The sequence below is a fragment of the Salvelinus namaycush genome, chromosome 3 (assembly GCF_016432855.1).
Source record: "Salvelinus namaycush isolate Seneca chromosome 3, SaNama_1.0, whole genome shotgun sequence".
NCBI lineage: Eukaryota > Metazoa > Chordata > Actinopteri > Salmoniformes > Salmonidae > Salvelinus > Salvelinus namaycush.
Window position 1 is genome coordinate 9,039,535 of NC_052309.1, and position 14,740 is coordinate 9,054,274.

Below are 14,740 nucleotides of genomic sequence, written 5' to 3' on the forward strand. Positions count from 1 at the left end.
CTGTGTTTATTAATATCTGAGGCTATACAGCCTCTTCTGGACACTGTGTTTATTAATATCTGAGGCTATACAGCCTCTTCTTGACACTGTGTTTATTCATGTCTGAGGCTATACAGCCTCTTCTGGACACTGTGTTTATTCATGTCTGAGGCTATGCAGCCTCTTCTGGACACTATTTATTCATGTCTGAGGCTATACAGCCTCTTCTGGACACTGTGTTTATTAATATCTGAGGCTATACAGCCTCTTCTGGACACTGTGTTTATTAATATGTGAGGCTATACAGCCTCTTCTGGACACTGTGTTTATTAATATCTGAGGCTATACAGCCTCTTCTGGACACTGTGTTTATTAATATCTGAGGCTATACAGCCTCTTCTGGACACTGTGTTTATTAATATGTGAGGCTATACAGCCTCTTCTGGACACTGTGTTTATTAATATGTGAGGCTATACAGCCTCTTCTGGACACTGTGTTTATTAATATCTGAGGCTATACAGCCTCTTCTGGACACTGTGTTTATTAATGTCTGAGGCTATACAGCCTCTTCTGGACACTGTGTTTATTAATATGTGAGGCTATACAGCCTCTTCTGGACACTGTGTTTATTAATATCTGAGGCTATACAGCCTCTTCTGGACACTGTGTTTATTCATGTCTGAGGCTATACAGCCTCTTCTGGACACTGTGTTTATTAATGTCTGAGGCTATACAGCCTCTTCTGGACACTGTGTTTATTAATATCTGAGGCTATACAGCCTCTTCTGGACACTGTGTTTATTCATGTCTGAGGCTATACAGCCTCTTCTGGACACTGTGTTTATTAATATCTGAGGCTATACAGCCTCTTCTGGACACTGTGTTTATTAATATCTGAGGCTATACAGCCTCTTCTGGACACTGTGTTTATTAATATCTGAGGCTATACAGCCTCTTCTGGACACTGTGTTTATTAATATGTGAGGCTATACAGCCTCTTCTGGACACTGTGTTTATTAATATCTGAGGCTATACAGCCTCTTCTGGACACTGTGTTTATTAATATGTGAGGCTATACAGCCTCTTCTTGACACTGTGTTTATTCATGTTTGCTCTCCTTTTTCTTTCCCCTTCTCCTATCATCACAATAATGTCCATGTACCAAATGGCACCCTATTCCCTATGTAGTGCACTACTTTAGACCAGAGCCCTATGGAACCCTATTCCCTATATAGTGCACTACTTTAGACCATAGTGCTCTGGTGAAGAGTAGTGCACTATATAGGGAATACGGTGTCATTTGGGACAAAGCCTATGACAGGGAAGCATCATGCTCGGGAGAATGCCCTGCACCGTCTGATCTGTTTGCAACTTAGTTATAGGATTTAATAATTCTACTGGGGACAATTGATCATTTTGAGAAACATCAAGTTTGGTTCATTTTCATGTTATCTACTCCTGCACATTTGAAATTAGCTCCGATACTGCCAATACTGCCGATACTTTACTTCCTGCAGCGACTAGTCAGTGCACAGTAGTCTATTATTAATAATGCATATTACTATCCAATATTTGCTGTGAATGTGCCCTCTAGTGGACCAGCGTGGACGCGAAAAGGTCCTTCCTGCCACATGACGTCACACGAATTCGATCACATGACAGCCTCGGAGAAAAAGAAAACAGGAAATATTTCAACGAGCGTTTTCACTTTGGTAAGTTTTACACTATAAATACAGTGATAATACATTTTTGATTTCACTATTACCAAGATAGTTACTTATGAAATAGTACAGTACACTAAACCTCATCGTATTTTTGTTGTTGAAAAATCGCCACTCTTCTAACCAAACTAGCTACTCGTGTTTAGCTAGCAATGGGCTCTTGCAAGCATCCTGTCTAGGCAGAGAAGCAACGCCCTCTAGCTATGCAATTTGAAGAAGTAAACGATTGTAATGTTGATTTATGTGTACATCAATAATTAGCCTGCAGTTATATTTTGTCTGTTTTCTTTCATGTTTTTTTACTTGACTTACATATGAGTGGTCCTCTGTAGCTCAGTTGGTAGAGCATTGCCATTGCAACGCAAGGATGGTGGGTTCGATCCCCGTTATCAATCATACGTTAAAAGTGCATGCTTGCTAAAATGCCTATATCTCACCGACAGTGTCATTGCATTTTGGTACACCAGAATTACATACATTTCCAAGGGAACGCGGCGTTTGTTTTGCAGCATTGCGTTGGAGGGCGTTCTGTGTGGTGCATATCTTGGATTTATCAAACTGTGTGCGTGAACGGCTTGACAGAAATGGTAGCAGAAGGTGAATGTTGAACTGTCGGTGTGATCTAAATCAAATCAAGTTTATTTTATATAGCCCTTCGTACATCAGCTAATATCTCGAAGTGCTGTACAGAAACCCAGCCTAAAACCCCAAACAGCAAGCAATGCAGGTGTAGAAGCACGGCGGCTAGGAAAAACGCCCTAGAAAGGCCAAAACCTAGGAAGAAACCTAGAGAGGAACCAGGCTATGAGGGGTGGCCAGTCCTCTTCTGGCTGTGCCGGGTGGAGATTATAACAGAACATGGCCAAGATGTTCATAAATGACCAGCATGGTCAGATAATAATCAGGAGTAAATGTCAGTTGGCTTTTCATAGCCGATCATTAAGAGTATCTCTACCGCTCCTGCAGTCTCTAGAGAGTTGAAAACAGCAGGTCTGGGCCTGGTAGCACGTCCGGTGGACAGGTCAGGGTTCCATAGCCGCAGGCAGAACAGTTGAAACTGGAACAGCAGCAAGGCCAGGTGGACTGGGGACAGCAAGGAGTCATCATGCCCGGTAGTCCTGACGCATGGTCCTAGGGCTCAGGTCCTCCGAGAGAGAGAAAGAAAGAGAGAAGGAGAGAATTAGAGAGAGCATACTTAAATTCACACAGGACACCGGATAAGACAGGAGAAGTACTCCAGATATAACCAACTGACCCTAGCCCCCTGACACATAAACTATTGCAGCATAAATACTGGAGGCTGAGACAGGAGGGGTCAGGAGACACTGTCGCCCCATCCGATGATACCCCCGGACAGGGCCAAACAGGAAGGATATAACCCCACCCACTTTGCCAAAGCACATCCCCCACACCACTAGAGGGATATCTTCAACCACCAACTTACCATCCTGAGACAAGGCCGAGTATAGCCCACAAAGATCTCCACCACAGCACAAACCAAGGGGGGGCGCCAAATGGTACGCAGCGTCAACTGGATATGTTTGCAACAAAAGTTCAACATTCACCTTCTGCTATCATTTCTGTCAAGCCGTCTACGCAGACAATTTTAACGCATACGTTCGATAAATCCAACGTACTCACCACACAGAAGGCACGGCAACTGCCTCTGCAACGCAAACGCAGCGTTCCATTGGAAAGGGATGCACTTCTGGTGTACCAAAAAAAATGCAATGTCTGTGTGACCGAGGTGTAAGTGGCTTATATATTATTAACCCAATCACCGTTGTGTGTCATGTTGCTCTGACAGGGAGAGAGAAAGATGGGGTCAGCTGTCGAGAGGACGGATGAACATGTCCGAGAATACTTGATATATCGCGGTTTCACCAGCACGCTGAAGCACCTAGACTCTGATATGAAAGCAGACAAGGAGAAAGGATTCAGAGTATGTATGAAACAGTGTATTTGAAGTCATTAACCATCCAGGTAATGCAAAAGCGCACGACAGCAGTAGCTTGTTCCCAGTGTTGTCAAGACAGCACAAACAGATGTGTGACCAGGCTATAGCAGTTGCTTATAGCCTTGTTACTCTGACCGATATAGACAGGTGAGAATTTAGATCTTTGTATGTACACTATATATACAAAAGTATGTGGACCCCCCTTCAAATTAGTAGCTTTGGCTATTTCTGCCACACCTGTTGCTGAGAGGTGTATAACATTGAGCACACAGCCATGCAATCTCCATAGACAAACATTGGCAGTAGATTGGCCTTACTGAAGAGCTCAGTGACTTTCAGTGTGGCACAGTCATAGGATGCCACCTTTCCAACAAGTCAGTTCGTCACATTTCTGCCCTGCTAGAGCTGAACCGGTCAATTGTAAGTTCTGTTATTGTGACGTGGAAACGTCTAGGAGCAACAGCGGCTCAGACGCGAAGTGGTAGGCCACACAAGCTCACAGAACGGGACCGCTGAAAAGCGTTTAAGAATTGTCTGTCCTCGGTTGCAACACTCACTACTGAGTTCCAAACTTCTTCTGGAAGCAACGTCAGCACAAGAACTGTTCGTCGGGAGCTTTATGAAATGAGTTTCCATGGCCGAGCAGCTGCACACAAGCCTAAGATAACCATGAGCAATGCCAAGCGTCGGCTGGAATGGTGTAAAGCTCGCCGCTATTGGACTCTGGAGCAGTAGAAACACATCCCTCTGGAGTGATGAAGCACACTTCACCATCTGGCAGACGAATCTGGGTTTGGCGGATACCAGGAAAACGCTACCTGCCCAAATGCATAGTGCCAACTGTAAAGTTTGGTGGAGGAGGAATAATAGTCTGGGGCTGTTTTTATTGTTTGGACTAGGTCCCTTAGTTCCAGTGAAGGGAAATCTTAACGCTACAACATAAAATTGACATTCTAGACGATTCTGTGCTTTCATTTTTGTGGTAACAGTTTAGGGAAGGCCCTTTCCTGTTTCAGCATGACAATGCACCCATGCACAAAGCGAGGTCCATACAGAAATGTTTTTTTGAGATCAGTGTGGAAGAACTTGACTGGCCTGCACAGAGCCCTGACCTCAACCCAAACCAACACCTTTTGGAATGAATTGGAACGCAGACTGCGAGCCAGGCCTAATCGCAGTCCAACATCAGTGCCCCGACCTCACTAATACTCTTGTGGCTGAATGGTAGCAAGTCCCCGCAGCAACGTTCCAACATCTAGTGGAAAGACTTCCCAGAAGAGTGGAGGCTGTTATAGCAGCAAAGGGGGGGACCAACTCCATACTAATCCACATGATTTTGAAATGAGATGTTTGAAGAGCAGTTGTCCACATACGTTTGGCCACGTAGTGTATATGTATATACCAGTGGAGTCTGGTGAGGGGAGGACGGCTCATAATAATGGCTGGAATGGAGTCGATGGAATGGAATCAAACACATGGAAACCATGGAAACCATGTGTATTATAATGAGCCGTTCTCCCCTCAGATGCCTCCACTGGTATATACAGTGCCAGTCAAAAGTTTGGACACACCTACTCATTCAAGGGTTTTTCTTTAGAGTAGAATAATAGTGAAGACATCAAAACTGTGAAATAACTCATATGGAATCATGTAGTAACCAAAAAAGTGTTAAAACAAATCAAAATATATTTTATATTTGAATTTCTTCAAAGTAGCCACCCTTTGCCTTGATGACAGCTTTGCACACTCTTGGCATTTTCTCAACCAGCTTCATGAGGTATTCACCTGGAATACTTCTCCAACAGTCTTGAAGGAGTTCCCACATATGCTGAGCACTTGTTTGCTGCTTTTCCTTCACTCTGCGGTCCAACTCATCCCAAACCGTCTCAATAGGGTTGAGGTCGGGTGATTGTGGAGGCCAGGTCATCTGATGCATCACTCTCCTTGGTCAAATAGCCCTTACACAGCCTGGAGGTGTGTTTTGGGTCATTGTCCTGTTGAAAAACAAATGATAGTTCCACTAAAAGCAAACCAGATGGGATGGCGTATCACTGCAGAATGCTGTGGTAGCCATGCTGCTTAAGTGTGCCTTGAATTCTAAATAAATCACAGACAGTGTCACCAGCAAAGCACCCCCACACCATCACACCTCCTCCTCCATGCTTCACGGTGGGAAATACACATGTGGAGATCATCTGTTCGCCTACTCAGCGTCTCACAAAGACAATGCGGTTGGAACCAAAAATCTCGGATTTCCACCGGTCTAATGTCCATTGCTCAAATTTCTTTGCAGCAATTCGACCATGAAGGCCTGATTCACACAGTCTCCTCTGAACAGTTGATGTTGAGATGTGTCTGTTACTTGAACGCTGGGAAGCATTTATTTGGGCTGCAATCTGAGGTGCAGTTAATTTCCGATTTCGGAGGCTAACTCTAATGAACGTATCCTGTGCAGCAGAGGTAACTCTGGGGCTTCCTTTCCTGTGGTGGTCCCCATGAGAGCCAGTTTCATCATAGTGTTTGATGGTTTTTGCAGCTGCACTTGAAGAAACTTTCAAAGTTCTTGAAATGTTCCCAGATTGACTGACCTTCATGTCTTAAAGTAAGGATGGATTGTCGTTTATCTTTGCTTATTTGAGCTGTTCTTGCTATAATATGGACTTGGTATTTTACCAAATAGGGCTATCTTCTGTATACGTATACCAACCCTACCTTGTCACAACACAACTGATTGGCTCAAACACATTTAGAAGGAAATACATTCCACTAATTATCTTGTAACAAGGCATACCTGTTAATGGGAATGCATTCCAGGTGACTACCTCATGAAGCTGGTTGAGAGAATGCCAAGATTGTGCAAAGCTGTCATCAAGGCAAAGGGCGGCTACTTTGAAGAATCTCAAATATAAAATATATTTTGATTTGTTTTAACACTTCTTTGGTTACTCCATGATTTCGTATGTTATTTCATAGTTTTGATGTCTTCACTATTATTCTACAATATAGTAAAAATGAAGAAAAACCCTGGAATGAGTAGGTGTGTCCAAACCTTTGACTGGTACTATATATATATATACACTGCTCAAAAAAAATAAAGGGAACACTAAAGTATTTAATAAGAATAGTTCATTCATTCAGATCTAGGATGTGTTATTTTAGTGTTCCCTTTATTTTTTTGAGCAGTGTATTTAAATGAGGTACTTGTCAAAACCTTTTGTTTTTATCCCAGTTCAATATTTAAATTATATCTAATTATAATAATATATTAGTATATTATAATAATAATAATATATAATATAATATATATCTATATCTAATTATATTTCACCTCATGATATTTAAGCAATAATGCCTGAGGGGGTGTGGTATATGGCCAAGCACTGTTCTTATGCACGACGCAACGCGGAGTGCCTGGATACAGCCCTTAGCCGTGGTATATTGGCCATATACCACAACCCCCCCCCCCCAGGTGCCTTATTGCTATTATAAACTGGTTACCAACATAATTAGAGCAGTAAAAAATAAATGTTTTGTCATACCCGTGGTATACAGTCTGATATACCACGGCTTTCAGCCAATCAGCATTCAGGGCTCGAACCACCCAGTTAATAATAAGGTTCATTGCACAGCTGGACTATATATATGTATCTTGTTCAGGTGGATAAGATCATTGATCAGCTTCAGCTGTTCATTCACACCTTTGACCTGAATGGCCTGAAGGACTACTGGGGCTACCTGGACCGGAGGCTGTTCTGTAGACTGGAAGATATCTACAGACCAACAGTCTCCAAACTACGGACCAGTCTCTTCAGATACTACGTTGTTTACACTGTACAGGTGCATACAGCCTTCTGTTATTGTGGTCTTCTTCTCTTGTTACTCAGACATTATGTGTGGATAGTCCAATGTTATTGTGGTCTTCTTCTCTTGTTACTCAGACATTATGTGTGGATAGTCCAATGTTATTGTGGTCTTCTTCTCTTGTTACTCAGACATTATGTGTGGATAGTCCAATGTTGTTGTGGTCTTCTTCTCTTGTTACTCAGACATTATGTGTGGATAGTCCAATGTTATTGTGGTCTTCTTCTCTTGTTACTCAGACATTATGTGTGGATAGTCCAATGTTGTTGACTGATTATTGATATACAGCATGGCCTCTCCCTCTCTCCCTAACTCCTTCTCTACCTCTCTCCCTCTCTTCATCCCTCCCTCCCTAACTCCTTCTCTACCTCTCTCCCTCTCTTCATCCCTCCTCCCTCTATCTTCATCCCTCTCTCCCTCTCACCTCATCCCTCCCTCTCTCTTCATCCCTCTCTCCCCCCTCCCTCCCTCTCTCCTCCCTCCCTCTCTCCCCCCTCTCTCCCTCCTCCCTCTCTCCCTCCCTCTCTCCCTCCCTCTGTCCCTCCCTCCCTCTGTCCCTCCCTCCCTCTGTCCCTCCCTCTCTCCCTCCCCTCCCTCTCTCCCTCCCTCCCTCTCTCCCCCTCCCCCCCCTCTCTCCCTCCCCCTCCCTCTCTCCCTCCCCCTCTCTCTCTCTCTCTCTCTCTCTCTCTCTCTCTCCCTCCCTCTCCCCCCTCCCCCTCTCTCCCCCCTCTCTTTCTCCCTCTCTCTCCCAGTTAAAGAACCTAGAGAAGACCCAGGAGTTTTTCCAGCGTCAGGCTCAGGAGCTGCAGTGCCAGCAGGAGTGGCGTGATTGGTTCATCCTTCCGTTTATGCCCGCCCCCGAGCAGAACCCCTTGTTCTCGCCGTACTTCTCCCGTCAGTGGTCTGACACCTTCCTGGTCTCACTGCACAACTTCCTTTCTGTGCTGTTCCAGTGCATGCATATCCTTTTGTTCTGTGGGCAAGACTACAGACACTCTAGACTATAGACACTCTAGACTATAGACACTCTAGACTATAGACACTCTAGACTATAGACACTCTAGACTACAGACACACGGTGACTACAGACACTCTAGACTACAGACACTCTAGACTACAGACACTCTCGACTACAGACACTCTCGACTACAGACACTCTCGACTACAGACACTCTCGACTACAGACACTCTCGGCTACAGACACTCTCGGCTACAGACACTCTCGGCTACAGACACTCTCGGCTACAGACAGTCTTGACTACAGACACACGGTGACTACAGACACTCTCGACCACAGACACTCTCGGCCACAGACACTCTCGGCCACAGACACTCTCGGCCACAGACACTCTCGGCCACAGACACTCTCGGCCACAGACACTCTCGGCCACAGACACTCTCGGCCACAGACACTCTCGGCCACAGACACTCTCGGCCACAGACACTCTCGACCACAGACACTCTCGACTACAGACACGCTCGACCACAGACACTCCAGACCACAGACACGCTAGACCACAGACACTCTCGACCACAGACACTCCCGACTACAGACACTCCCGACTACAGACACTCTAGACTACAGACACTCTAGACTACAGTACAGACACTCTAGACTACTGACACTACATACACTGTAGACTACAGACACTCTAGACCACTGACACTGTAGACTACTGACACTCTAGACTACTGACACTCTAGACTACAGAAACTCTAGACTACCGTACTGAAACTCTAGACCACAGACACTAGACTACAGTACAGACGCTCAAGACTACAGACGCTCAAGACTACAGACGCTCTAGACTACAGACACTCTAGACTACAGACACTCTAGACTACAGACACTCTAGACTACAGACACTCTAGACTACAGACACTCTAGACTACTGGCACTCTAGACTACAGACACTAGACTACAGTACAGACACTCTAGACTGCAGACACTCTAGACTACAGACACACTAGACTACAGTACTGACACTAGACCACTGACACTCTAGACCACTGACACTCTAGACTACAGTACAGACACTCTAGACTACAGACACTAGACTACAGTACAGACACTCTAGACTACAGACAGTAGACTACAGACACTCTAGACTACAGACACTCTAGACTACAGACACTCTATACTACAGTACAGACACTCTATACTACAGTACAGACACTCTATACTACAGTACAGACACTCTAGACTACAGACACTCTAGACTACAGTACAGACACTCCAGACTCCAGACACTCCAGACTCCAGACACACTAGACTACAGACACTCCAGACGACAGTACAGACACTCCAGACGACAGTACAGACACTCCAGACTCCAGACACACTAGACTACAGACACTCTAGACTACAGACACTCTAGACTACACTACTGACACTCTAGACCACAGACACTCTAGACCACAGACACTCTAGACCACAGACACTCTCGACTACAGACACTCTAGACTACACTACTGACACTCTAGACCACAGACACTCTAGACCACAGACACTCTCGACTACAGACACTCTAGACTACAGTACAGACACTCTAGACTACAGTACAGACACTCTAGACTACCGACACTCTAGACTACAGACACACTAGACTACGGACACTCTAGACTACGGACACTCTGGACTACAGACACTCTGGACTACAGACACTCTAGACTACAGACACTCTAGACTACAGCTACTCTAGACTACAGTACGTACACTCTAGACTACAGTACAGACACTCTAGACTGCAGACACTCTGGACTGCAGACACTCTGGACTACAGACACTCTGGACTACAGACACTCTGGACTACAGACACTCTGGACTACAGACACTCTGAACTACAGACACTCTAGACTACTGACACTCTAGACTACAGTACAGACACTCTAGACTGCAGACACTCTGGACTACAGACACGCTAGACTACTGACACTCTAGACTACAGACACTCTGGACTACAGTACAGACTCCAGACTCCAGACACACTAGACTACAGACACTCTAGACTACTGACACTCTAGACTACAGACATTCTAGACTACACTACTGACACTCTAGACCACAGACACTCTCGACTACAGACACTCTAAACTACAGTACAGACACTCTAGACTACAGTACAGACACTCTAGACTACCGACACTCTAGACTACAGACACTCTAGACTACTGACACTAGACTACAGACACTCTAGACTACGGACACTCTGGACTACAGACACACTAGACTACTGACACTAGACTACGGACACTCTAGACTACGGACACTCTAGACTACGGACACTCTGGACTACAGACACTCTGGACTACAGACACTCTGGACTACTGACACTCTCGACTACAGACACTCTAGACTACAGTACAGACACTCTAGACTACAGTACCGACACTCTAGACTACAGACACACTAGACTACTGACACTAGACTACAGCCACTCTCGACTACGGACACTCTAGACTACAGCCACTCTAGACTACTGACACTCTAGACTACAGTACAGACACTCTAAATTACAGACACTCTAGACTACAGTACCGACACTCTAGACTACCGACACTCTAGACTACAGACACAGTAGACTACTGACACTCTAGACTACGGACACTCTGGACTACAGACACTCTAGACTACAGACACACTAGACTACTGACACTAGACTACAGCTACTCTAGACTACGGACACTCTAGACTACAGTACGTACACTCTAGACTACAGTACAGACACTCTAGACTGCAGACACTCTAGACTGCAGACACTCTGGACTACAGACACTCTGGACTACAGACACTCTAGACTACAGACACTCTGGACTACAGACACTCTGGACTACAGACACTCTGGACTACAGACACTCTGGACTACAGACACTCTGGACTACTGACACTCTAGACTACAGTACAGACACTCCAGACACTCCAGACTCCAGACACACTAGACTACAGACACTCTAGACTACAGACACTCTAGACTACACTACTGACACTCTAGACCACAGACACTCTCGACTACAGACACTCTAGACTACAGTACAGACACTCTAGACTACCGACACTCTAGACTACCGACACTCTAGACTACAGACACACTAGACTACTGACACTAGACTACAGCCACTCTCGACTACTGACACTCTAGACTACAGTACAGACACTCTAGACTACCGACACTCTAGACTACTGACACTCTGGACTACAGACACTCTGGACTACAGACACTCTAGACTACAGTACAGACACTCTAGACTGCAGACACTCTGGACTACAGACACTGGACTACAGACACTCTGGACTACAGACACTCTGGACTACAGACACTCTGGACTACAGACACTCTAGACTACATACACTCTAGACTACTGACACTCTAGACTACAGTACAGACACACTAGACTACAGACACTCTGGACTACAGCCACTCTAGACTACGGACACTCTGGACTACAGACACTCTGGACTACAGACACTCTAGACTACATACACTCTAGACTACAGTACAGACACTCTAGACTGCAGACACTCTGGACTACAGACACGCTAGACTACTGACACTCTAGACTACAGACACTCTGGACTACAGTACAGACACTCCAGACTCCAGACACACTAGACTACAGACACTCTAGACTACAGACACTCTAGACTACACTACTGACACTCTAGACCACAGACACTCTAGACCACAGACACTCTCGACTACAGACACGCTCGACCACAGACACTCCAGACTACAGACACGCTAGACCACAGACACTCTCGACCACAGACACTCCCGACTACAGACACTCCCGACTACAGACACTCTAGACTACAGAAACTCTAGACTACGGTACGGACACTCTAGACTACAGACACTCTAGACTACAGACACTCTAGACTACAGTACAGACACTCTAGACTACTGACACTACATACACTGTAGACTACAGACACTCTAGACCACTGACACTGTAGACTACTGACACTCTAGACTACTGACACTCTAGACTACAGAAACTCTAGACTACCGTACTGAAACTCTAGACCACAGACACTAGACTACAGTACAGACGCTCAAGACTACAGACGCTCAAGACTACAGACGCTCTAGACTACAGACACTCTAGACTACAGACACTCTAGACTACAGACACTCTAGACTACAGACACTCTAGACTACTGGCACTCTAGACTACAGACACTAGACTACAGTACAGACACTCTAGACTGCAGACACTCTAGACTACAGACACACTAGACTACAGTACTGACACTAGACCACTGACACTCTAGACCACTGACACTCTAGACTACAGTACAGACACTCTAGACTACAGACACTAGACTACAGTACAGACACTCTAGACTACAGACAGTAGACTACAGACACTCTAGACTACAGACACTCTAGACTACAGACACTCTATACTACAGTACAGACACTCTATACTACAGTACAGACACTCTATACTACAGTACAGACACTCTAGACTACAGACACTCTAGACTACAGTACAGACACTCCAGACTCCAGACACTCCAGACTCCAGACACACTAGACTACAGACACTCCAGACGACAGTACAGACACTCCAGACGACAGTACAGACACTCCAGACTCCAGACACACTAGACTACAGACACTCTAGACTACAGACACTCTAGACTACACTACTGACACTCTAGACCACAGACACTCTAGACCACAGACACTCTAGACCACAGACACTCTCGACTACAGACACTCTAGACTACACTACTGACACTCTAGACCACAGACACTCTAGACCACAGACACTCTCGACTACAGACACTCTAGACTACAGTACAGACACTCTAGACTACAGTACAGACACTCTAGACTACCGACACTCTAGACTACAGACACACTAGACTACAGACACTCTGGACTACAGACACTCTGGACTACTGACACTCTAGACTACAGTACAGACACTCCAGACTCCAGACACTCCAGACTCCAGACACTCCAGACTCCAGACACACTAGACTACAGACACTCTAGACTACAGACACTCTAGACTACACTACTGACACTCTAGACCACAGACACTCTCGACTACAGACACTCTAGACTACAGTACAGACACTCTAGACTACCGACACTCTAGACTACCGACACTCTAGACTACAGACACACTAGACTACTGACACTAGACTACAGCCACTCTCGACTACTGACACTCTAGACTACAGTACAGACACTCTAGACTACCGACACTCTAGACTACTGACACTCTGGACTACAGACACTCTGGACTACAGACACTCTAGACTACAGTACAGACACTCTAGACTGCAGACACTCTGGACTACAGACACTGGACTACAGACACTCTGGACTACAGACACTCTGGACTACAGACACTCTGGACTACAGACACTCTAGACTACATACACTCTAGACTACTGACACTCTAGACTACAGTACAGACACACTAGACTACAGACACTCTGGACTACAGCCACTCTAGACTACGGACACTCTGGACTACAGACACTCTGGACTACAGACACTCTAGACTACATACACTCTAGACTACAGTACAGACACTCTAGACTGCAGACACTCTGGACTACAGACACGCTAGACTACTGACACTCTAGACTACAGACACTCTGGACTACAGTACAGACACTCCAGACTCCAGACACACTAGACTACAGACACTCTAGACTACAGACACTCTAGACTACACTACTGACACTCTAGACCACAGACACTCTAGACCACAGACACTCTCGACTACAGACACGCTCGACCACAGACACTCCAGACTACAGACACGCTAGACCACAGACACTCTCGACCACAGACACTCCCGACTACAGACACTCCCGACTACAGACACTCTAGACTACAGAAACTCTAGACTACGGTACGGACACTCTAGACTACAGACACTCTAGACTACAGACACTCTAGACTACAGTACAGACACTCTAGACTACTGACACTACATACACTGTAGACTACAGACACTCTAGACCACTGACACTGTAGACTACTGACACTCTAGACTACTGACACTCTAGACTACAGAAACTCTAGACTACCGTACTGAAACTCTAGACCACAGACACTAGACTACAGTACAGACGCTCAAGACTACAGACGCTCAAGACTACAGACGCTCTAGACTACAGACACTCTAGACTACAGACACTCTAGACTACAGACACTCTAGACTACAGACACTCTAGACTACAGACACTCTAGA

The 14,740-nt window shown here is 45.5% G+C and overlaps 1 protein-coding gene across 2 annotated transcripts in view; it reads left to right on the plus strand.

The window, feature by feature from the left end:
* The first annotated feature begins 1,628 nt into the window (after positions 1–1,628).
* Positions 1,629–14,740, plus strand: part of LOC120044906 (WD repeat-containing protein 91-like) — a 54,733-nt gene continuing 41,621 nt past the window's right edge. For both annotated transcript variants that reach the window (XM_038989636.1, XM_038989637.1), the window contains exons 1-4: positions 1,629–1,692; positions 3,509–3,643; positions 7,316–7,495; positions 8,272–8,479. In XM_038989636.1, the coding sequence (XP_038845564.1) occupies positions 1,636–1,692; positions 3,509–3,643; positions 7,316–7,495; positions 8,272–8,479 (580 nt within the window). In that variant the 5' untranslated portion in view covers positions 1,629–1,635. The remainder of the gene's footprint in view (positions 1,693–3,508; positions 3,644–7,315; positions 7,496–8,271; positions 8,480–14,740) is intronic.